General features: G+C 45.4%; 1 protein-coding gene across 1 annotated transcript in view; it reads left to right on the top strand.

Annotated features, from left to right (window-relative positions):
• LOC118405513 (titin-like) overlaps positions 1-22,460 on the top strand; it is a 130,426-nt gene that overhangs the window by 77,001 nt on the left and 30,965 nt on the right. Inside the window, exons 138-177 of the mRNA XM_035805016.1 lie at positions 397-554; positions 981-1,125; positions 1,458-1,760; positions 2,131-2,353; positions 2,688-2,796; positions 3,116-3,368; positions 3,771-4,070; positions 4,355-4,654; positions 4,998-5,278; positions 5,657-5,963; positions 6,356-6,507; positions 6,893-7,131; positions 7,374-7,582; positions 7,820-8,104; positions 8,403-8,535; positions 8,794-8,960; positions 9,253-9,394; positions 9,766-9,926; positions 10,313-10,615; positions 11,066-11,195; positions 11,469-11,620; positions 11,977-12,160; positions 12,475-12,738; positions 13,005-13,156; positions 13,543-13,657; positions 14,165-14,337; positions 14,739-15,038; positions 15,368-16,376; positions 16,662-16,837; positions 17,135-17,259; positions 17,764-17,941; positions 18,262-18,405; positions 18,636-18,809; positions 19,232-19,361; positions 19,685-19,851; positions 20,178-20,361; positions 20,512-20,627; positions 21,034-21,173; positions 21,480-21,639; positions 21,973-22,260. Of these exons, the coding sequence (XP_035660909.1) occupies positions 397-554; positions 981-1,125; positions 1,458-1,760; positions 2,131-2,353; positions 2,688-2,796; positions 3,116-3,368; positions 3,771-4,070; positions 4,355-4,654; positions 4,998-5,278; positions 5,657-5,963; positions 6,356-6,507; positions 6,893-7,131; positions 7,374-7,582; positions 7,820-8,104; positions 8,403-8,535; positions 8,794-8,960; positions 9,253-9,394; positions 9,766-9,926; positions 10,313-10,615; positions 11,066-11,195; positions 11,469-11,620; positions 11,977-12,160; positions 12,475-12,738; positions 13,005-13,156; positions 13,543-13,657; positions 14,165-14,337; positions 14,739-15,038; positions 15,368-16,376; positions 16,662-16,837; positions 17,135-17,259; positions 17,764-17,941; positions 18,262-18,405; positions 18,636-18,809; positions 19,232-19,361; positions 19,685-19,851; positions 20,178-20,361; positions 20,512-20,627; positions 21,034-21,173; positions 21,480-21,639; positions 21,973-22,260 (8,631 nt within the window). The remainder of the gene's footprint in view (positions 1-396; positions 555-980; positions 1,126-1,457; positions 1,761-2,130; positions 2,354-2,687; positions 2,797-3,115; positions 3,369-3,770; positions 4,071-4,354; positions 4,655-4,997; positions 5,279-5,656; positions 5,964-6,355; positions 6,508-6,892; positions 7,132-7,373; positions 7,583-7,819; positions 8,105-8,402; positions 8,536-8,793; positions 8,961-9,252; positions 9,395-9,765; positions 9,927-10,312; positions 10,616-11,065; positions 11,196-11,468; positions 11,621-11,976; positions 12,161-12,474; positions 12,739-13,004; positions 13,157-13,542; positions 13,658-14,164; positions 14,338-14,738; positions 15,039-15,367; positions 16,377-16,661; positions 16,838-17,134; positions 17,260-17,763; positions 17,942-18,261; positions 18,406-18,635; positions 18,810-19,231; positions 19,362-19,684; positions 19,852-20,177; positions 20,362-20,511; positions 20,628-21,033; positions 21,174-21,479; positions 21,640-21,972; positions 22,261-22,460) is intronic.

A 22,460-nucleotide genomic window follows, 5' to 3' on the forward strand; every position in this document is an offset into this window, starting at 1 on the left:
AAAATAACTCATTGTAATGGTCAGCCTAGACAACTCGTGCTGGTAACGACTGAACCACATAAATACAGTCACATGTGTCTACATTAATACTGTTAAAAGAACTACTAAGAGGTAGATTTTAAGTATATAAATGTATCAGAATATCTCACGAGCACTTTACTTTGTGAAACGTGATTTGCCTCAACTACAAGAGACCTAGTTTTCACAAGAATGAAATTATAATATCGCTGAAAAGGTTCATCAGTCACGTATGAATACAGTTACTACAATATTCTTCTCATTTCTCTATGTCTTTAAAAAAACTGTCACTGTTTGTAGAATATTGTAGAAACTGACATGAGAATATACGTGTAAAATAGAGCGAGAATGATACTGATGAAACACTATACCTTCCAGCTGTGCCGTCTGCGCCGGTTGGTCCGGTCAAGGTCTGGGACATCACCAAGGAGACGTGCCGCATCAGCTGGGACACGCCTAGCGACGATGGCGGCAGCCCAATCACTAACTACTTCATAGAAAAGTGCGACACCAGACAGCCCAACGAATGGGTCAAGGTAGGGCATGGAAGACATTCTGATGTTTTGTCAAAACACTGCATTGTCCCAGTGCTTTGTCCCTGAAAGTAAAATTGCAAAAACGTAAAATATATCTTCTTCCAGTGTAATCGTACAGAAATTTCAGACAAGGAAAGGTTACCTATACAGTTTTACTTCAGATGTATCAAGTACATTCTGCTATACATAATGCAAACATTTGAGTCATGGTAGTTGTATCATCGAGTCTAAAACATTTAAATTGGTAACTTTAAAACTGTGACATAAATAATGGAAGAAATAATATGTATTGTTTGCCCACATTAAGCCTTCACTGATGGTTTAAGGATAAAATTCAGACGTAACCCCGTCCCGTATGTAAATAACATTATGAAATGTATCATTGTCATGTATCAGAGATGTAAGAAGTGTTTGTTGCCCGCCCAGGTGAGCGCTGCTATCCGTAAGACGGAGATGAAGGTGACGAAGTTGCAGAACAGGTGTACCTACATCTTCCGCATCCGCGCCTGCAACTACTACGGACCTGGTGACCCGCTGCTGTCTGCACAGGTGCTGGCCAAGCATCCGTTCGGTGAGTAGAAGTTACCTTGTAAAGTTTTGCTTTGGACTCTTCATTGAACACTATTTCTTTGCTTGCCACAATTGCTACTGTGCCATTATCATTGTTACATAGCCATTTGATGTTGAATACGAGCAAAATGAAGTAGTTTAAGTTGTGTTGCACCAACGGAATACAAACATTCTTTTTTGATTTACTAGCAAAATGAAGGAGACATGACAATAGTTTGATTTATGAATAATATACTGGTTTCAATGGGATGTTTCTGGGGGATTCTATTACAAAACCCTTCCGTAAATAGAATAAAACAACGGATAACAACGATACTTTTCCTCCCCCACCAGACCCACCCAGTGCCCCCAGCAAGCCTACGCTGAGCGGAGTGACCCGTGAGCAGATGCTGGTCTCCTGGGGCGTGCCGGAATCAGACGGAGGTGCCGAGATCAACAACTACATCCTGGAAAAGAAGGAACTCCTCTCCACGCGCTGGTCACGCGTTACCAAGATCACCATCACCGACAACAAGTACCTGGTGACGGATCTGGACGAGGGCACGGAGTACGAGTTCCGCGTGGCGGCTGAGAACGCCGGCGGGCGCGGGAAGTACAGCGTCCCGTCACTGCCGACCGCAGCAGTCGATCCTCCAGGTAACGTTTCAGCATGAACTTCTTCTGAAGAGAAACCTAAGGAACTTACTAAATTACTTGGGCCTTTTGCCCTGGTAAGGTCGTCTTTACTGTTTAGAAATCCCAAAGAAAAATGTGCGTAATCAATTTTTTCAGTCGAAGTAATCGACTCAACCTTTCGAGGGGTACACAGAAGATCCTAATACTGCACAGAATAGCTCCACTAATACTTTCAGTTTGTAAAATGCATCTTGGACTTCAAACTGACTCAATCGGATGTTGCGATAAGTACTTGCAGCAAAACTGAACAATACAAAAATGTATCTCACCGGATGCACGATGATGATGATGAAAGAAAAGAGTGATGACGAAATATTCCCCCCTCCTCCAGGTCCTCCTGGACCAGTCCAGAACCCGTGTTGCCTGGAGACGACACAGACGTCCGTGACCTTGGCCTGGGACCCGCCTCGCGAGAAGGGCGGCAGCAGGATTGTGGGATACCTGGTGGAGATGCTTCCTCCAGGCGGAGACGCCTACAAAAAGTGTCACATCGGAGACGCCGTCAAGGTCACGGAGTTCACCGTGCCGGAGCTGCTGGAGGGCAAGCCCTACAGGTGAGAAGCCGATCTATATATTAGCCCTACAAGTAGCATATCTGAAATCCAATAAAACATTATAATGAAAGTCAGCATTGTGATTTCCTAGGAAATAAAGAAAGCAATCTACATCACAGTCACTGTCCTTGCAAGTCGTTAACAGTTTTTATGTTTCTAAATCCATATGGTCTTGCTAACATTCATTTGTTTAATAAATGAATAATTTCAACATTTTGTAATTAGTATTAAAAATTGAGATTTTATTTCAGCAATATTTACTAACATTGACTCTTCAAGGACATAATATTTTTGCAATTCTTTCTCACATGATTTGGGTTTCTTCCTTCGCCAGATTCCGTGTAACGGCCATTAACGAGGTCGGGCCAGGTGCGATCACTGAGGTGAACGGCATCATCACACCTGTGGAGATGCTGGAGGCACCTGTCATCCTCATGCCACAGGTGAGTGAACTTTCATTTCCGCTTTCACTCTCGGTGAAAACCTATAGCATATTTGATCCCAGGCAATCTTGTGTAGAACTAGATTTTGTAGAAACGTTTATAAAGTGTTGTTGAAACAATGTGGCGAACTTCCTTGCTTTTCCCTGGTTCTAAATGCTTACTCTTATCCTTCTCATCCTAGGAGTATAAACGCTCCCAGACCATCTTATGTAGAAATAGATTCTGTAGTAACCTTCATCAAGTGTTGCCATCAATAAATGTGCCAAATTTCCATACTTTTTCCTGGATCTAAATGTGAACCTTACAACCCCCTCCCCAGGAGTACAAGCGCTCCCAGACTATCAAGGCTGGCGAGCCCATCCGCCTGCACATCCCCTTCAAGGCTCGTCCTGAGCCTGAGATCACCTGGGTGAAGGAGGACAGCGACCTGGAGCACCGTGCCCAGGTGGAGAACACCCGCTGGTCAACCACCCTGACCTTGGTGGCCAACCGTAACGACCTTGGCAAGTTCGAGCTGACCTTGAAGAACAAGGCCGGTGAAGCAACTTGCGGCATTCTTGTCAAAGTACTTGGTGAGTAGATTACACAGTGCTTATAAAAGATGATATACTTGGAAGGCTTCTGACAAATTACTCAAAATTCAGGAGGACTGTCTAACCATTGTGCGAAATTCGGAAAGGCGGTCACACACAATTTGGCTACGTTGCTACCAAATACGGGTATAAGATTGCTTTCCTTCTGAATTGTTGTAAATTCAAAAAATCTTGTGTAAGGAGACATAGACGCCCCATGAGATATGTTTCAGTACAAAGTTTCAATTTTGATGGAAAACCATTGTTCATTACTTTTACCTGTATCGTGCGTCTTGTTCTTTGACATCTGTTTCACATATTGCACAATTTACACCAATAGAAATATTTGTATATTAAGGCAATAATGAGGCGTACTAATGAAATCATTTACTTTATCCTCAGCCACACCTGGTGCACCTGAGAACATTGAAGTCAGAGGTGTGACCAAGAACACCTGTATCGTGGACTGGGACACGCCTTCCAAGGACGGCGGCAAGCCCGTCAAGAACTTCGTCTTGCAGAAGAAGGAGATCAGCCGTAAGACATGGGACACCGTGGACGACAACATCGTCAAGACGGCGTACCGCATCACGAACCTGGTGGAGGGCAACCAGTACTCCTTCCGGGTCATCGCCGAAAACGACTTCGGCTTCGGCGATCCGGGCGAGTGCCCGCACCCCATCACTGCTATGGATCCTGTTGGTAAGTCAAGACTTCATGACTGACCGACAAAAATATATTCATTATCCTGTGAGTAGAGTAGAGAAGAGTAGACTATAACACAATTCCATGGTCTCATTGTTGGTAATGACTGTATAGCTTTGAAAGCTTTGCATGAAGTTGCTTGCATTTTTAAGGATCTTAACAAATCTCTTTGCACGTCTTCCCAGACCGTGTGTGTTTAGATGCTCATCTCATAGAGTTTCTCTCACCAAGGCGGCTGTATCTCTAAGGTTTTTAACTAATCTCTTTGCACGCCTCCCCAGACCAACCCGACCCGCCCAAGAAGGTGGACATCACGGAGATCACGCCCATCACCGTGTCGCTGGCCTGGGTGAAGCCTGACTACGACGGCGGCTCCCGCATCACCTCCTACGTGGTGGAGAAGCTGCGCACGTCCGCGGAGGACGCGCAGTGGGAGCGCTGCACGGTGCTCAGCCTCACGCGCTGCACAGTCACCGACCTGGTGCCGCACGAGGAGTACCGCTTCCGCGTCTCCGCACAGAACTACGGAGCCATCAGCGAGCCCAGGGAGACCACGGCCGTGGTGTGCAAGGAACAGATCGGTAAGAGTCTGAAATAACAATAAACTCGAACAAAGAACCTAGACTCACGTAAATTGATCACAATCCAACTCAGTTATAAAATGAGCAATCCGCCACTTATATGACGTCATGTTATGCAAATAGAACATGCGACTTCTATGGCAGCAGATCTTGGATAGATATTTTCGATAAAAAAAGGATGTTAATGAAATAGGTACACAAGAACCAGAAGAATCTATATTTTGATATCTAGCAGGTGAGTTTGTTTGAAATGGATAGTGTTGTTTTTCTATCTGCTGTTTACAGTGTATATTTGCCACCTTAGGCAAGGTATAACTCTCATATTATCTGTTTTCTCTATCAGTTCCTGCCTCCATTGACCTGACGGCGGTGACGTCCGACGTGCTGATCCTGAAGGAGGGTCAGGACTTCATCCTGAAGCTGCCGTACCACGGCATGCCCACCCCTGCCGTCACCTGGTACAAGGGGCTCGGCGTCTTCCGAGAGACCATCCGCGTCGTCACCAAGACGATCGGCGGAGTCACGCAGCTCATCTTCCGCAAGTGCGAGAAGGTGGACGGCGGCACCTACACGGTGGTGGTGGCCAACCCCGCCGGTAAGCAGACCGCAGAGATACAGTTCAAGGTACGTCTTTGTAAACTGCCTCACATAAAGCACTGCATGTAAGAAGTAAGAACAAGGCGAAGCAATGTACCTTTTAACATGTCGGTCGATCTTTGTCTAGGATTCATTCCAATTTTAGATGATGTGTCTGAAGTCTGTACTCTTCTCATTTATCAGTGTTAAGACTGTAACTTTGTCTTCACAACCAGGGAAATACCAAACATTTATATATTCTTGAAATAATCTTTCAAATATTATTAATTTATTTCTTTTTTTGTAGTGATGATCACTCTTGTGTCACTTTTAAAGCATCGCTACCCTGCATTTGCCTTTGTAGCCCTTCCTATTAACATTAGCTAATTCTAGGAAATGATGTTAATATTACATGGTATGCCACAGGTTCTGGGTAAGCCTGGTGCTCCCGTTGGACCAATCACATTCGAGGACATGACACCCGAGACGGCCACGCTGAACTGGCAGGTCCCATTGGACGACGGCGGCGGTGACATCACCAACTACGTGGTGGAGAAGTCGGATAACCGCGGTGCAGCCTGGGTGTACGTCAGCAGTAACGTGAAGCGCTGCTGCCTGCGCGTCACCAAACTGGTGCACAGGAAGGAATACATGTTCCGCGTCAGCGCAGAGAACCGCTTCGGCGTCGGCAGGCCACTGATGTCTGAATCTGTCGTTGCCAAATACCCGTATGGTGAGTCCCGATATGTCATTTTAACCGTTTGATTCAATCCAAGTAACTCTTCTGTTCTTAATATAGATCTTAATGGAGATGGACAAGAAAAAGATGGTTAGTTTGCTAACTACTCTTTTCGACATAAACTTTTATATTTTCCATACACTTCAGTCTTAACTTAGTCCTCCTCTAAAGCTGGCAACTATATGAACGTTGGATCATGCAAAGGGCAAAATTGATAAGGATTTTCGACTGCTATATCTTAGAAACAAACTTACTAACAGATAGACCTGAAAGTATCGACTTGAATGAATTCTGACACACTTATCAACAACTCAAAGTCCATTCATATCTTCCATGTAAAAGGATATGCTGCGAAGACATTAACAAACTCCTGCTGTTTTCCCCAGACGAACCGACTCCTCCGTACGACTTGAAGGTGACCGACGTGACCAAGGACGGCATGCTTGTCTCCTGGCACGCGTCTGAGAGCGACGGAGGTGCCGAGATCACCGGCTACACCTGCGAGCGCCGCGAGAGGAACAGCAACCGATGGGTCAAGGTAAGAAAACTTGTATCTGATATGATACGAATCTCCACTTTCAGAATGTACTAGAAATGTAGAATCAACACATAATCTTGCCAACATTTTATCACTTGTCCCTTTTACCGCATGCAAGCCTAAAAAGGAAACCTATCTACAACCTCTCATAGGTTTCCTATCACAAAATGAACGCAGCTCTAAACTATGTCCTACGAAAACATGCCATGCACAATGAAAAGCTGAAATTGTGCAAGACACGGTCCTCCTTTAACTCATTTAACATTTTTGTGGAAATTCACTTGAAAGACACTGAGTGACATCACAAATGTATTTCCACTTCTGCTTGCCAGGAATTTGTTCTTTGTAATTTTCTCAAGTCTGATGTTTTCCCGTCTCATTTCAGGTCACAAAGGGCATGATCCGTAAGTGCGAGGTCCACTCGTATGGCCTGCTGGAGAACTGCGAGTACGAGCACCGCGTGTACGCGCACAACGCCGCCGGAAACAGCAAGAACAGCGAGTCCACCGGCCTCATCACCGCCGTGGACCCTGTCGGAGTTCCGCCCGGCCTCAAGGTCACACACATCTCAAGGTCATCCGTCTCCCTCGCCTGGCGCGAGCCGGACAGCGACGGAGGTGCAAGGTGGGTGAAACAACAAGACATCCATGGAAAAAATTGACATGAAATTGAACTTTCTGCCTGCCTACTGCCTAAGTGCTTCCTAGTCCACATAAAAAATGTTATTTCATCTTTGGATTTTTCAATGGTCTACAGTATATCTCAGCACCATTTGCTGTTAATTTTGTGTCCAATGTTTGCTACATTGATTGATACTTTTGTGCTGCATTTTTTGCTACATTGATTGTTACATTTCTTCTGTGCAGACTTATCGGCTACATCGTCGAGCGTAACGAGATCGCTGCCGGCAAGTGGGTGTCTGTCCACAGCGGCGTGGTCTCGGAGAGGACCTACACCATCAAGGGCCTGAAGATGAACGGCAAGTACGAGTTCCGCGTCACCGCCAAGAACGCAGCCGGCCGCAAGAGCCAGCCCTCACCGCCCACCCCGCCGGTCATCTGCAAGGACGACCTGGGTAAGTTATTAGGAGGTCTTTTATGTATATTTTTACAAACGAAACCAAAGTTCAGCATATTGTGAAAGACAAAAAGACAACGGTTTCGAGAAAGTAAAGAAACATATCTGACAGGAAAAGTAGGTCTCGGGATGTGTATACTGTTCAATTTTCTTCTAACATAGAAAAAAGAAAATGTGATATCATCATGTTGCTCATTTGGGCAAATGTTGACTCAACTTCTTTATACTTGTACAGCGCCCCCTACCGTGTCCTTTGAGAAGGGCAAGGCCAACATCCATGTCAAGGAGGGCCAGACCGCCGTGTTCACCGCAGCAGTCAGCGGGAAACCCTACCCTGAAGTCGCCTGGAACCGCGGCGCGCGTATGGTCGCCAAGACGGCGAGACACAAATTCGAGAAGACAAATCGCACCGCTGTGCTCACCATCTTGGAGTGCACGCGCTCGGACGCCGGCGAGTACAACATCAGGGTCAAGAACGACTCCGGACTGGCGGAGGCCAAATGCAAGCTGCAGGTCTTCTGTAAGTGTCGAGTTACGCTTTTAGTAAACTGTTGTTGTTTTTTTACAATGCTACCAAACATAGCAAATGATCTGTGAATTCAACAGTGGAACAATCAATATTTTTCCACATTATATTGATGCAACACACAAAGGTAAACTTGATTTCTATTGTTATTCTAGCCACAAAGAGTTTGTCTACTTATGAAAACCATATGAGAGAAATAATAAGAAAAACAGCGTATTTATTATCACCTATATCTATTTCATAATGTGACACTTCTTTTGATGTTTTATATAAAATTATGATTGTTTTCCAGCCAAACCCGAACCACCGACCAACTTCGAGGTGATCGAGAAGAGCCCTGACCACGCCGTGATCGGCTGGCAGGAGCCGGGAGACGATGGAGGATCCCCCATAACTAGCTACATCGTGGAGCGCTGTGACCTGAGGTAAGTATAGATATAGCACATTCCAATTACTGAAGAAATATAGCTTACCTTCACTGAGACTGGCAAATGGTGTCAACAATTCGGGTTGCAAATTGAACCAATAGATACTATACGTTTCTTAGCTGCCTCACATGACTGGCGCAGATAGCAGTCTTTTGTAGTTATAATGCATATTCAATGATATGCAGTAACTCAGTACCTGATCTTTATTTCAACCATTTGAGGTACCATAACAAACGTCTTATTTCCCCCCCTCAGGTCTCCAGACAACTGGACCCGGGTCAGTGCTGCCGTGAGGAAGACGTCTTACAAGGTGACGAGACTGGCACCTGGCTCTACTTACATCTTCCGCATCTCTGCGCAGACGGAGATCGGAGTGGGCCACCCACTGGTCTCACCACAGGTCGTGGCCAGGCATCCATTCGGTGAGCACTTCGTCATTGGTATTTGTGCACTTAGGAACAAGTGTCATCATTATTTGTGCGCGAAGAGACTGGCGTCATCATTATTTGTGCACGCAGGACGTTTCATCATCATTATCTGTGCACATAATTTTTGTGCAGACGGAAAGTTACATCATTGTAATGTTTCGCAACTTAGTAGATGATGAGATGATGATGATGATGAAGATGTTAAAGAAAATTGAAAATCAATTTTTTAGGTTTCTGAAGACTGAATTTTTTCCTCAGCTAACTTTGAAACTGTTGGTCTATCCAGATGTTCCGAGCCAGCCTGGCAAACCAGAAGTGTCTGATGTGACGAAGGACGCCATGAAGCTGACGTGGGCTCTGCCTGACACTGACGGTGGATCCGAGATTCTCGGCTACATCGTCGGGCGCAAGGAGCACACCGCTGTCAGGTGTGTACTTTGTGCGACAGCTGTAAATTATCATGGCCCCCGCCGATCAGCGTTCTAGGTTTTGGAAATGATTCTCATTGAGATATCGTACAGGAATTTGTAGAATCTCTGAAGTGAAGTTGTTATCATTGTATTGATGTTTAAGTAGCTGCTAATCTTCATAAACGTTTACTGAACTTTTAACCTTTTTTTAACTTAAAACACATTATAAAACATTGTACAAAGAACACGTTTAAAACACGAAAACAAGATGAAGGTTTTAACAAACCTTAATCAGATTAGCAGAGATCCGCAGGGTTCATCATTTGCATTATAAACCGTATTGTAATTAAACCATACACTGACTCACCTGCCGTTCCTTCCTCCGCCAGGTGGGCCCGTCTGAACAAGTCCCTGCTGAAGGAGTGCCGGTACCTGGATGAGACCGTAGACGAGGGTCTGGAGTACGAGTACCGCATCACTGCCGAGAACGAGGCCGGCCGCAGCAAGCCCAGCGCACCCTGCATGCCCATCGTGGCACAGGACCCTCTGGGTACGTCATCTTGCGTTGTCATGGCAACTAAGTTTCAAAGTATAGAGTGGATCAAAATAAGCAAGATTAGGTTATGCAATCCATCAACACAATCAACGAGGGAAAATTTTAACGATTGTTCAATAATATATTTCCATCTTTATTACATTCAAAAGTCGAATTTGAAATTTCAAAAATTTGAATTTTTTTCCTCCAAGCAAATCTAGCTCCGGTTGTTTTTGGACTACACCACGAGTTTTCATTTTGTAGAATTTCACGAGAATGTCAATTTCTAAAAAGATAAATCGTAATTTTTAAAATCAAACCTTAGAATTTCATTAAAATCAGCAGTTCAATGTCAGAATAAGAATTTAGTTAACACTTAATCATGCCTTGCTCACCTTCAGGCAAACCTGGCGCTCCGGTTGCGTTTGTTGACGACACCACGCGGTCCTCCGTGTCCCTGACATGGAACCCCCCTGTCCGGGACGGCGGCTCTCGCGTGACCGGATACATCGTGGAGATGCGCCAGCAGGACGGCGAGGAGTGGACCAAGGCCCACGCCACCTCCGCCGTCAGACTGACCGAACTGACCATCGACAAGCTGACCGAGGGACAGGGCTACAAGTTCCGCGTCAGCGCCATTAACGAGATTGGCGTCGGCGAGCCCGGAGAAGTGGAAGGCGTTGTCTTCGCCCGCGACATGCTCGGTGGGTCTATCTTTGAAAAAGAACATTGCAGCAAGAGAGAAAACTTGTCTCCCGAGTCTTTTTAAGTGCAAATTGTACGTGATTGAGATCCCGAATATGCTCCTTGTACTACCTTTCATTCAAGTGGTCACTTTTTAACAATAGAGTTTTAGTTTTATTGCAAATTCTTGCCCGTGGGCTAATTGCAGGAAACATAAAAAGATTCAAACAGTGTAAAATACAATGTCACAAGTGTCTACTCTAGTCTAAATCTAGTAAAGCTATCTCTAGATCCTGGGTTAACTGTCAGTAGGTGAAGTGGGAATTTATCTACACTCCTTTTCTGATTGTCATACGTGTTCAACATAGATCCATCTAGATACCCCGCAAGGTGCAAGTTGTTTTTAAATTAGGCAAGTCTCTATATGATTAGCATAGAGCCTGACGATACCTTGTATGTTGTGAGTACAGAGGCCCCAGAAGTGGAGCTTGACGTGAGCCTGAAGAGGGCGATGAAGGTGAACGCAGGTGCGCCAATCCGCATCTACGTCCCCATCAAGGGCAAGCCGCAGCCCACCTGTACCTGGGAGAAGGACGACAGGTGAGAACAAGTCTAAAGAACGCTTTGCATCAAATTCAATACGATACTGCTACTATTGTATGACAATGAAGGGCGAAGCATACAAATGCAAAGTATACAGCATGACTATATGTATAGTACAACAACAGTACAACAAGTCAAAATGAATAAAACGAATTATAAGATCACAGACACAGAATAAGAAACATTTGTAAGACACGGCAAACAACATAGTTAATGTTGCAATCTTCTGACGTTGTTTTAAGTTATAACTTGTTCCCCGTTTAATTACAGTGACCTGGAGAACCGTGCCACGATCCAGACAAGTGAGATCGCCACGCAGATGGTGATCAACGCTGCGGACAGGCGCGACGCCGGGCGCTTCAAACTCACCGTGGAGAACTCCAGCGGCAAGAAGGAGGTCGGCGTCAACGTCAAGGTCTACGGTACGTCTTAGAAAATGTCTTACCCTAAAAATTTAAACTTTGTCATGACGTCACAAACCTTGTCAAAAACGTCTTATATAGAAACTACAAGAAAGTGCGAATGAAACGCGCCGCTTTAAGACATCCGGCACCAACACTATACCTTATTTGAATTGATCGATAAAAAGGAAATAGTTCCGTACATATTGTCAAGCAGTCCGTATGTGTTGACAATTAACATAGTACAAAACTTCGGCTATCGAATTTGAATCTGGCCAACTTCAGTCTTCCTCAGATTTGGATGCACTAAAAGTGTGTTGTAGGGTCTGTGAGAAGCCTTTAAGCATCCTTATAACGTCATCCCTACCTTTCCCCAGACACACCTGGGCCACCTGAGCACGTGCGTGTGCGTGACGTCACCAAGGCGTCAGCCATCGTGAGCTGGGCTCCGCCCATCAAGGACGGCGGCCGCGCGGTGGGACATTACATCCTGGAGAAGCGCGAGCAGAGCAGGCGCACCTACAGCACTGTGGACGCTAACGTCTTCAAGACTTCTTACAGGTGCGTTCACACGTCTTAACATAACTCTGATGATAATGAAAATGATCCACCATGGACCGATCAGTGGGAGCTGTTAAAATGTTACTACCTTTTGTAAAAAAAACATATATATTCGTGTGTCTTTGCAAACTTTGCGGTAAAAAATGAATAAAAATAAACGTTATGGTGGTCTAAAGAGTGTAAAATTAGCTAATTACGCAGCATGACAAGCAAAGCAACAGTGGGAAAATTCTTTGCAGACACACTATAGTTGATAAGAACAAGATAAAAGTCGGTAACAGTAAACAAGTATCTCATTTCTGACCCCCTTACAGAATCACAAACCTGGTGGAAGGAAACATCTACTTCTTCCGCGTGCTGGCCGTGAACGACTTTGGCGTGGGCGAGCCCGGGGAGTCCGTCGAGGGGTGCCTGGCCACGGACCCCGTCGGAGAGCCCGACCCGCCCAAGAAGCTGTGCATCACGGAGATCACGCCCATGACGGTGTCGCTCGAGTGGCAGAAGCCTGACTTCGACGGCGGCAGCCGCATCACAAGCTACGTCATTGAGAAGATGAACACTACGGAGGAGGAACCAAGGTTTGTTCGGTTATCATTACCGATTGTATCCTTATCACTCTTTCATTGATGGTAAACAATATGTTATACACGATACAGCGGCAAAGACACAGCAGATATATTCTTGGAGAAGTATCATAGATGTTGATGTTCAATTCTAGTGCTTATTCTTTAAAAAATCGATGTAATAGCTTTTGTAAACTCCTCTTTATAGCTCTTATTGTCCTTTTCCTTCCCTTTGTCAGGATTCTTCATACCTATTAAATCTATGGCCTTTATTTCCCCAGATGGGAGAAGTGCTCTACCCTGAGCCTGACCCGCATCACCGTGGCGGACCTCATCCCTAATGACGAGTACAAGTTCCGCGTGTCCGCGCAGAACGCCGGCGCCATCTCGGTACCGGAGGAGGTGGGGCCCGTCACTGCCAAGGAGCAAGTCGGTACGTAAAGAAACCAAGTACCATCTTAAGGTGTTAGGTGATGACCTGTGAGTTGCTCGCGGCAATAACATTAGTCAAGATGTGGTCTTAAGACGACCACGCAGGTCAAGCAGAATCAGTGAATGTATCTAAAACAAACTTAGATAAAAACATTTCTTTCAGCTTTCATAAAATTCCTTATGCAGTCAAGCCTTTACAATTGGCCACCAATCTTATCACTTTTGTTGGCTGCTCAGATACCTTTTACCATTCACACGAACATTTCTTTAGTGACCACTCGTCCACGTAAACCTGATTTTATCGGTCCCATAAGTGGTCATCTCGGATAGAGGATTTGATTGTAGTTTGGACTTACTTCACTCCTGATGTATCCTTGCCCCCTACAGAGGCCCCGCACTTTGACCTGACTGACCTGTCCGGCGACACCTTCACCCTGAAGGAAGGAGCGGACGTGAACATGGTCCTGCCCTTCACTGGACTGCCCGCACCGTCTGTGGAATGGTGAGTGTGAAAGATATCAAATTACAGACTAGACAGATTCCCGCAAAAATGGTCACAATTTGTTAACAACTGACACTCGAACGGAAAAGTTTTTTTTAGTCTTTCGCAAAGGTAACAGTAGATTCAAGAGGAGAAAATTTAAGATTAAAGAACTTTTACTTCAACATTTAGATTATGCTTTTCTGTCTTTTTCTCTGTATATGCAATGCTCCAGATACACTAGAAACGGAAATCATTAATCTAGTTTGAAACCCAGGTGTGAAACGTTAAACAAACTACCTCCACTTCCAATCTAAAGTTCAATGGTCTGAGTTCTCTGCACAACCTTCCGTTTTGACGCCATGTTTAATAACGTTGTAGACTGCTAAAATCATGAAGTCACAAACTAACCTCCTTCCCCTCATAGGCTCATTGATCTAAATCTCCTGCACTTTCTGCATTGGATACCATATCTAACGTTGTAGACAGCTAAAATCACAAACTAAACCCTCCTCCCCCACCCCGCAGGTTCCGCGGCCTGGGTCCCCTGCGTGAGACCGACAGCCTGGTGACCAAGAGCACCCGGAACTCCACCAGCCTCATTGTGCGCAAGATCCGCAAGGCTGACGGCGGCAAGTACAGGGTTGTCATCAAGAACAAACTGGGAGAGGAGAGCACCGAGCTCACCTTCAACATTATTGGTGAGTTACCTGTTGTTTGATGTATAGATATAGTAATCGTGAATCGTTTCCAATAAATACCTGTTGTTTTAAAAATACTGATGTCCATACATGTTTTATTACAGGCATTTGCGTCATTTTCTGAATGCTAAAATGTCATGCAATTACAGACCTTCAAATAAGAGGCATGAAAATTCATTTCCTAGCAATGTAACTATTCTATTCCTTGAGCAAGGAAAGCATGCACACATGCAACCAGAAAGGAGATGAATGTCTTGTTGAAATTCGACTCTTGTTTTTTTCTCAAGAATTTTTGTCATTCTAATTTCTTGCAAAGAATCAGATATGTAAATACTTTTAATGCAGTATAACCCTTGTAACGCTGGATTGCTCTTGTAACACGGTTAACCCTTGTCTCCCAGGCAAGCCCGGTGTGCCCTCCGGCCCGGTCGAGTTTGAGGAAGTCGGCCCCGAGTCGATCACGCTGAACTGGCAGCCCCCGACAGACGACGGCGGAAGTTACATCACCAACTACGTGGTGGAGCGTTCTGAGAACCGCGGCGTCAGCTGGGTCTACGTCAGCAGCAACGTCAAGCGCGCGAACCTGCGCGTCACCAAACTGGTGGAGAACAAGGAGTACATCTTCCGCATCAGCGCCGAGAACAAGTTCGGCGTTGGGCCGCCTCTCAACTCCACTGGCGTGGTTGCGAAGCTGCCCTTCGGTAAGTTAAATTTTTAGGCATTATATGTTGGACTATGTACGTCTTGCATGGAAACTCTATTCCATTTTTACTCACATTTTATTTAAGCCTTCAAAGAGGTGCATTTAGACATTTATAGATAGGACTTCCAATTTGTCGGAAAAAAATGAAAAGTCTATGATATATTAACGCTTTTTGATCGCAAAATTCAAGTTTCAACCTGAGCTCACGTAATACTGCATTTTGCTGCTGGCAATATTTTAATGTTTTGCAGGGCTATGTCTTTTCCAACACGTTTTACAACATGTTACGTGATGTAAATTACAACTATAATTCAATGTCCCCACCAGATCCGCCAGGTGCGCCGACCAATGTCCAAGCTTTCGACACCAGCAAGGCTCAGATGTCCGTCAGCTGGGAGGAGCCGGCTAACGACGGTGGGTCGGAGATCACCGGCTACATCTGCGAGCGCAAGGAGCGCGGAAGCCGGCGATGGGTCAAGGTTACCAAATATCCAATCAAGAAGCTCGTCTGCCAGTCCACTGGCTTTAACGAAGGCTCAGAGTACGAGTTCCGTGTCTACGCTATCAACGCGGCCGGCGCGGGAAAATACAGCGAGACGTCCTACCCGGCAATCGCGCGCGATCCAGTCGGGGAGCCACGCGACGTGAAGGTGGTGGACATCACCCGTGCGTCCGTCACGCTGTCCTGGCACTACCCGTCGTACGACGGCGGCGCGCGCGTCATCGGCTACATTGTAGAGAGGATGAACCAGAAGGAGGGCACGTGGGTTCAAGTGCACGGAGGCATCGTCAAGGCCCAGCACTTCAAGGTCAAGGGCCTGGTGATGAACGAGAAGTACTGCTTCCGCGTCCTGGCCAAGAACGCCGCCGGAATCCGCAGCAAGCCTTCCCCGCCCACACCGCTCGTTATTTGCAAGGACGAGATCATCGCGCCCAAGATTTCTCTCGACTACTCCGTCAAGGACAAGACCGAGGTCTTCGTGAACAAGCCGTTCGACATCGGCGCGGCTGTTTCCGGGAAGCCAGAGCCCGAGATCATCTGGACCCGGAACGACCGCGTCATCGTCTCCACGGAGATGAGGAAGATCAAGTACGGCAGGAAGACGGTCCTGACCGTGAAGCACGCCAGCAGGGAAGACGCCGGCGTCTACAAGATCACCGTGAAGAACCCAGCAGGTCAGGCGGAGGTCAGGACGGAGGTTGCCGTCCTGGCGAAGCCGGACATACCTGCCGGCCCCGTTAGAGTCACAGACATGCATCCGGAGGGCTGCGTGATCGCCTGGGAGCCTCCAGAGGATACAGGCGGCGCACCCATCACTAACTTCATTGTAGAGAGGTGCGTGAATTCATAATTTGTTTATCTAGAATATTAGGTTAGCTCTTGAGTACAAAACTGATATTAAGTTGCGAAGCTGCGAAACAATTTGCTAGTTATAGGAATATGAAACAATTGTACCTTATATCCATGCTGCAGCGCATGATTGAATTACTTATGTGGGAATTCAGAAGGCTGTGTTTGTGCACAAGTCTTGGAATAGATGTGAAAAATAATTGTGAATAAGCTCTTTTATAGATTTCGTTATGATTTAAGTATTAACAATACTTACTGTACACACCACAGATGCGAGGCGAAGAGCCAGGAGTGGATGCTGCTGAGTAAGGCCGTGAGGTCCACTCGGCAGAAGATCACCCGCCTGACGCCCGGCATGGTGTATCAGTTCCGCATCTTCGCGCAGACCATGCACGGCATCAGCGTGCCGCTGGTGTCAGAGCCGGTCGAGGCAAGATATCCATTCGGTAAGTTTTCTTCACAGTATTGCTCGTTAGCGTAAGTAGTATACCTTTTGAATCCCAGCAAGTGAAGTTAAAGATTGTCATTAAAAATAACGTTAGGTAAATTTTGTTTCTCTCCACAAAAAGCTAGCCTAAAATAGACACTAAATCTATGTTTGTTTCAGACCCAATTATCTGAGCCCTTTTGTATTTTTAGCCTTTATTCAATCAATGGGATCCATTCTATTTCCTTGTTCCTTTCCTTGCTGAACATCATTTGAAAGCTTTTACTAAGTAAGAACTTGTTTTTCGTTCTTCCAGACCCACCTGCTCCACCACCCAAGCCGACACTGAAGGACAAGAGCCGAAACCACCTGGCCATAAAGTGGGATGTTCCAGAGACGGACGGCGGCAGCCCTATTACCGGCTACATCGTCGAGCGCAAGGTGTATATGATGGCACTTCCTCCCTTCCTTCTCTGCCTTGGTTCTGCTGTATCCTACACAAACTTGGATGCACGTGTAGCAGAGATACGTCCAGACAAAATCAACTGCTATATACTCATTAGCAAATTGTTGGAAGCATTTCTGTGATGCAATATTCTTTTTTGTAAACGTTTGTCAAGCCGCAGCAATTCCTGGTCGACCAAATATTTTATGAAGATGATAATAAGCTTTAATAGCAATTTGGTGCCAATAAGCTACATGTACAGCATGTACTTTAGCAGGTAGAAGATAAAGGCATGATAGAAAGTACTATGATTGGGAAATACAAACCGATAAACTTCCATTCCTTTGTGCAGTAATGTATGATGATTGGGAAATACACATCTCTAACCCTCCTTTCCTGTATTTAGGAGCTACTTTAGCTAGTAGGAGATGAAATCATGGTAAAAAGTGCTATATATGATTGGGAAATACCAATCTCTAACCCTCCATTCCCGTATTCAGGAGCGCACGGCGGTCCGCTGGGAGAAGGCGCACCGCGGCGTGATTGAGGAGCTGCAGCTGAGGATGTCTGATGTTTGGGATAAGGAGGAGTACCAGTGCCGCGTCATCGCGGAGAACATCGCCGGCAAGAGCAAACCCAGCCCTGCCAGCGAGCCCATCATCGTCAGGGACCCGTCAAGTAAGTCTTCTTCCTTATTCCGTCTTTAAGACGTTATCATTTCAACTTCTACTAATCGTCAGGGACCCATCAAGTAAGCATTGTCCGAATCAGTGACTTCTCACTGTCTAATTTTGAAATAAAAGGTTAATGAAAATTTGGCCGGTGGCCCCTACTGTAATGGCTTGCGCAAATATGTGACCCAAGGGCTACAGAAATGGAGAGCGGCGCCACCCCTTAGCATCTGTTAAAGATGTACGGGCAACAACTTGCGATCTGTCAAACATTTTTTGCTGTTTGAATGATGATTTGTACTGAATATCTAAATTGTTCCCCTACAGCCAAGCCCAGCGCACCAGAGATGCCTGAGGTGACGGATAAGACCAAGACCTCCATCAGCATCCGCTGGGGTCCGCCAGAGCGGGACGGAGGCAGTCGCATCGTCGGCTACGTGGTCGAGATGATGGAGGGAGTCAGCTTGGAAGGTACGCTTGTTTTTAGACCTTAATTTTTGCTGCTCGTCTATGAAACGTCTTTGGATATAATTGGTGTCATCAAAACACAGAAAGCTAACCAACCTGCCCTACAGAGCTTCCGACCTGAGAATGAACCAAGACTGTTCTTTCTCGTTGAAGGATTGAAAAAGAAATTCATCCTTTAAAACGAGATCTAAGACTCTAAGTGTAACCAACTACTGCAATTCCTTCCTGTACAGACGCAGTGTGGCTGAAGTGCCACCAGACATCGATGATCCGTGCCATGGAGCTGGACATCACCGACCTGAAGGAGGAGCAGCCGTACCGCATCCGCGTCTCGGCCATCAACGAGGGCGGCACCCAGGGAGTCCCCGGGGAGCTGCCTGGTATTGTGGCGCCGAGGGACATGGTTGGTAAGTGGCACACCGAGACAGCTGTTTACTATATTGCTAGTCTGTGTATTGTCCTTGCTTTACCCTTCCTTGTTGAAATACCAATCTTCACAACATTGCAATCTTACGGCATTGTTTGATACTGACATTGAGTTTTATCAGTGCCTTTTTTTGTGAAGAAAAAAATCCATACCTATAATTTGATCTTTTCTGAATGTATACAATCATGAACTATATTGTCAAATACTACATCTTGAAGACAGTACAATGGTCATACACTGCAGTGCACTGCATCCTAAATTTACCATTGAACAACAGTGAAAGTTTCGGCCTGCTATTGTAGCTCTTGCAGCAAAGTCTTCAAGTACTATCTCAGCGACCAAAAAAGACAAACAAATGGTAGAGAAACTGACATGAAAACACTTTACCCTCTTCACCCACAGAACCTCCCCAGCTGCACATGGACGCCATGATGAAGCGCGCCGTGACCTTTAAGGGCGGCGACCAGCTCAGGCTCTGGTGCAACTTCCGTGCCAGGCCCATGCCCAACATCGTCTGGGAGAAGGAAGACAGGTGATTAAGTAGAAAATCATTAATGGTTTTCACTGAGCTCTAACCGCAATAATTCAAACATTAGATCATTACGAGATTCAAGCTGTAAAAAGATTGCGCAAAGGTATATCGGCCAGAAAAATGCTCAAACTCAGTAAATCTTAGTAATGCACTTTTTTTGTAACTTTGATGAAGAGATGTAGAATTGGTCCTACTGTGACAAGTATGCACTCAACTGGCATGTTAGTGTTACCAATGTGGCGACTAAGGAAGAAACTCGTAATAAAGTGCGCTATTGTATCACAGCGATTACTATTAAACCGTTTGAATGCTAATTTCCTTAGTGACCTGGAGAACCGTGCTAAGATCGAGACGATCGAGGTGACGAACCAGCTGTGGTGCACGCAGCTCGTGATCGAGGGCTGCGACCGCCGCGACGCCGGCAAGTTCGAGATGTCCATGGAGAACTCCGAGGGCGCCGGACACGCCAGCTTCATCGTCAAAGTACTAGGTGAGGGAGACAGTGTCTTAGATGACCCTCGATGAGTTTTCCTTCATTATTCCAACAGCATTTGTGACTTCTTCAACCGTGTACTAAAAAAAAGATGATGAAACTAAAGCCCGTTGACCAAGTTTATTCACCAATAAACTTGGAGAGGAAGTATTTGTTAACTTTTCGTTGATATGAATGTCTTGAATAAGAAACTACTTCTGTCAGATCTTGATACATTTTTCTCACTTGGATGCTTTGTTCACTCAGATCTGTCAGGTCTACCTTCATTTTTCTCTCATAATACGTCGTAATACAATTTCTCACCTGGATGTTTTCTTCGTCAGACACACCTGGCGCACCACTGCCCATCAAGGTGATGGAGATCACGGCCACCTCGGCCCTGGTCACCTGGACCGTACCTGACAAGGACGGAGGTCGCAACATCTCAGGTTACACCTTGGAGATCCGCGAGCAGTCGCGCCGCACCTGGAAGACTGTGGCTGAGAACATCTACAAGACAAACTACAGGTGACCGTGATATAATCGCCTTGTCTCAAAATGTCTTAATGTTTTTGATTTGATAGCTTGATTCACTTCTGGTAAGTCCTGTTGATGAAAAAGACTTTAGTGTTGCCAATATTCCTTCGGCATCTGACTCTCATTAATTTGACCTTGCAGGGTTCCGAAGCTGGTAGAGGGCAACTTCTACTACTTCCGGGTCATGGCCGTGAACGACTATGGAGCGGGTCTTCCCGCCGAAACCACAGAGCCGATCCTGGCTATGGACCCTGTTGGTAAGTCTGATAAAATTTCCTTAAGATTTTGCCAAGATGTTATGTAAGAAAAATTAAGCTCATGAGTGTGCACACGGTACAGTGTACATATGCTGATTACTCCATCATACATGCTCACAGAGACCTAAATGCCATGTAGTATAATGGAATGTAATGTCAAATAAATCTAATCCGAGATGTACAATGTGGACAAAGATGAAGTCCTGATAGTGGTAGATATGAAATGTAAGTAGAAGTAAAACATCAGAAGCAATTAATGACACAATGGGAAACATAGAATTACTCATCTATGTCCCCATTAAACAGTATTGACCATGGTAAAATTGATATCAATAAGATAGCCCAAAAAGCTTTTGATTTTTGTCACACGTAATTGACTTTTTCCAATCATTACCCTCCCCTCTAGACGCGCCTGAGTCCCCGAGGAACCTGCGGCTGACGGAAGTGACGCCCATGACGGTGTCTCTCGCCTGGCAGAAACCAGAGTTTGACGGAGGCAGCCGCGTGACGTCATACCTCATCGAGGTGCTGCAGACAAGTCAGGAGGTAAGATTGGTCAAGACGAAGTTACCTGTTAGAATGAAGATTAATATTAGTAATACTATAAGTATGATTTGCAGGATATAAAGTTAAGAGATTTCAGCAAGAAAAGTATGAGGGGTTTAAGAGGTGACATGCTCTTTGCTGGCTGAACAGATTGGGTAAAATCAAACGATTTACTGTCTCATCGAGATGCAAAGTTTACACATAAAATGATAAGTTAACTGAAAATTTCCCAGTGTTGTGTAATCATCTTTTACTAGTTTTAGTCAAAGTTTTCTATTTTTGCTCAATGTTTACTCTGTTTTGTAGGACATGGGTTGGGTGCGCCTAACTACCCTGAGTCTGACACGGTACACGGCTACGGGCCTGACTGAGTTCGAGGAGTACAAGTTCCGTGTGTCCGCGCTGAACGTCGGGGCACAGAGCGTCCCAGCCGAGGTCGGACCTGTCGTCTGCAAGGAACTTATCAGTACGTCTTAAGTCTTATCATTGTCTTATCTTTAAATCTTTAACCGTCTTGTAACATAATGTATTGCAAAATGATGTGCTTTTAGCTGGAATATGCTCTTTTCATGAAACATATATAACGATGTGTTGTAAATCAAGAAGAAGCTACTACCTTAATCCTCTTGATCAATACAAAAATATAGTGGAAGATGCCACCATAAATATGTTACCAATGTCGACTAATCAATAATGTAAATGAGGATGCAGAAATGTACTTTTATATCATACACACAACAGGCAATTCTTATTGTGAATAATGTTTTGATAGAGAGTAACACTTTGTCTCTCACTACAGTTCCTGCTGGATTTGACTTGACTGAACTGAAGAGTGATACCTTCACCGTGAAGGAAGGCAAGGACCTGACTGTCGCCCTGCCATTGGTCGGCGTGCCAAGGCCAAAGGTCACCTGGCTGCGCGGTCTTGGCGTTCTTCGCGAGAGTGACAGCGTGGTGGTGAAGACTAACCACGTGCACACGACCCTCCATGTGAGGAAGATCCGTAAGGCCAACAGTGGAAAGTACACCGTCAAGGCCGAGAACCACGCTGGGGAATCTACCGCAGAAATCAACATCAAGGTTCTAGGTAAGGGGCTGCAAAAGTATATCTTTTTTTAAGATATACTATTATCTTGACAAAGTGTATTGGCTAATATCAATACTCTATAACATATAAAATGGAACACAAAAAGACAAACGCTTTTTAAATCTATTGTCTTATCTAAGTAATAAACGCCACACTAATGATAAAACAAGAAGGAAAATCATTTCATCAGATCGAAGACA

The sequence above is a fragment of the Branchiostoma floridae genome, chromosome 18, assembly GCF_000003815.2.
Source record: "Branchiostoma floridae strain S238N-H82 chromosome 18, Bfl_VNyyK, whole genome shotgun sequence".
Lineage (NCBI taxonomy): Eukaryota > Metazoa > Chordata > Leptocardii > Amphioxiformes > Branchiostomatidae > Branchiostoma > Branchiostoma floridae.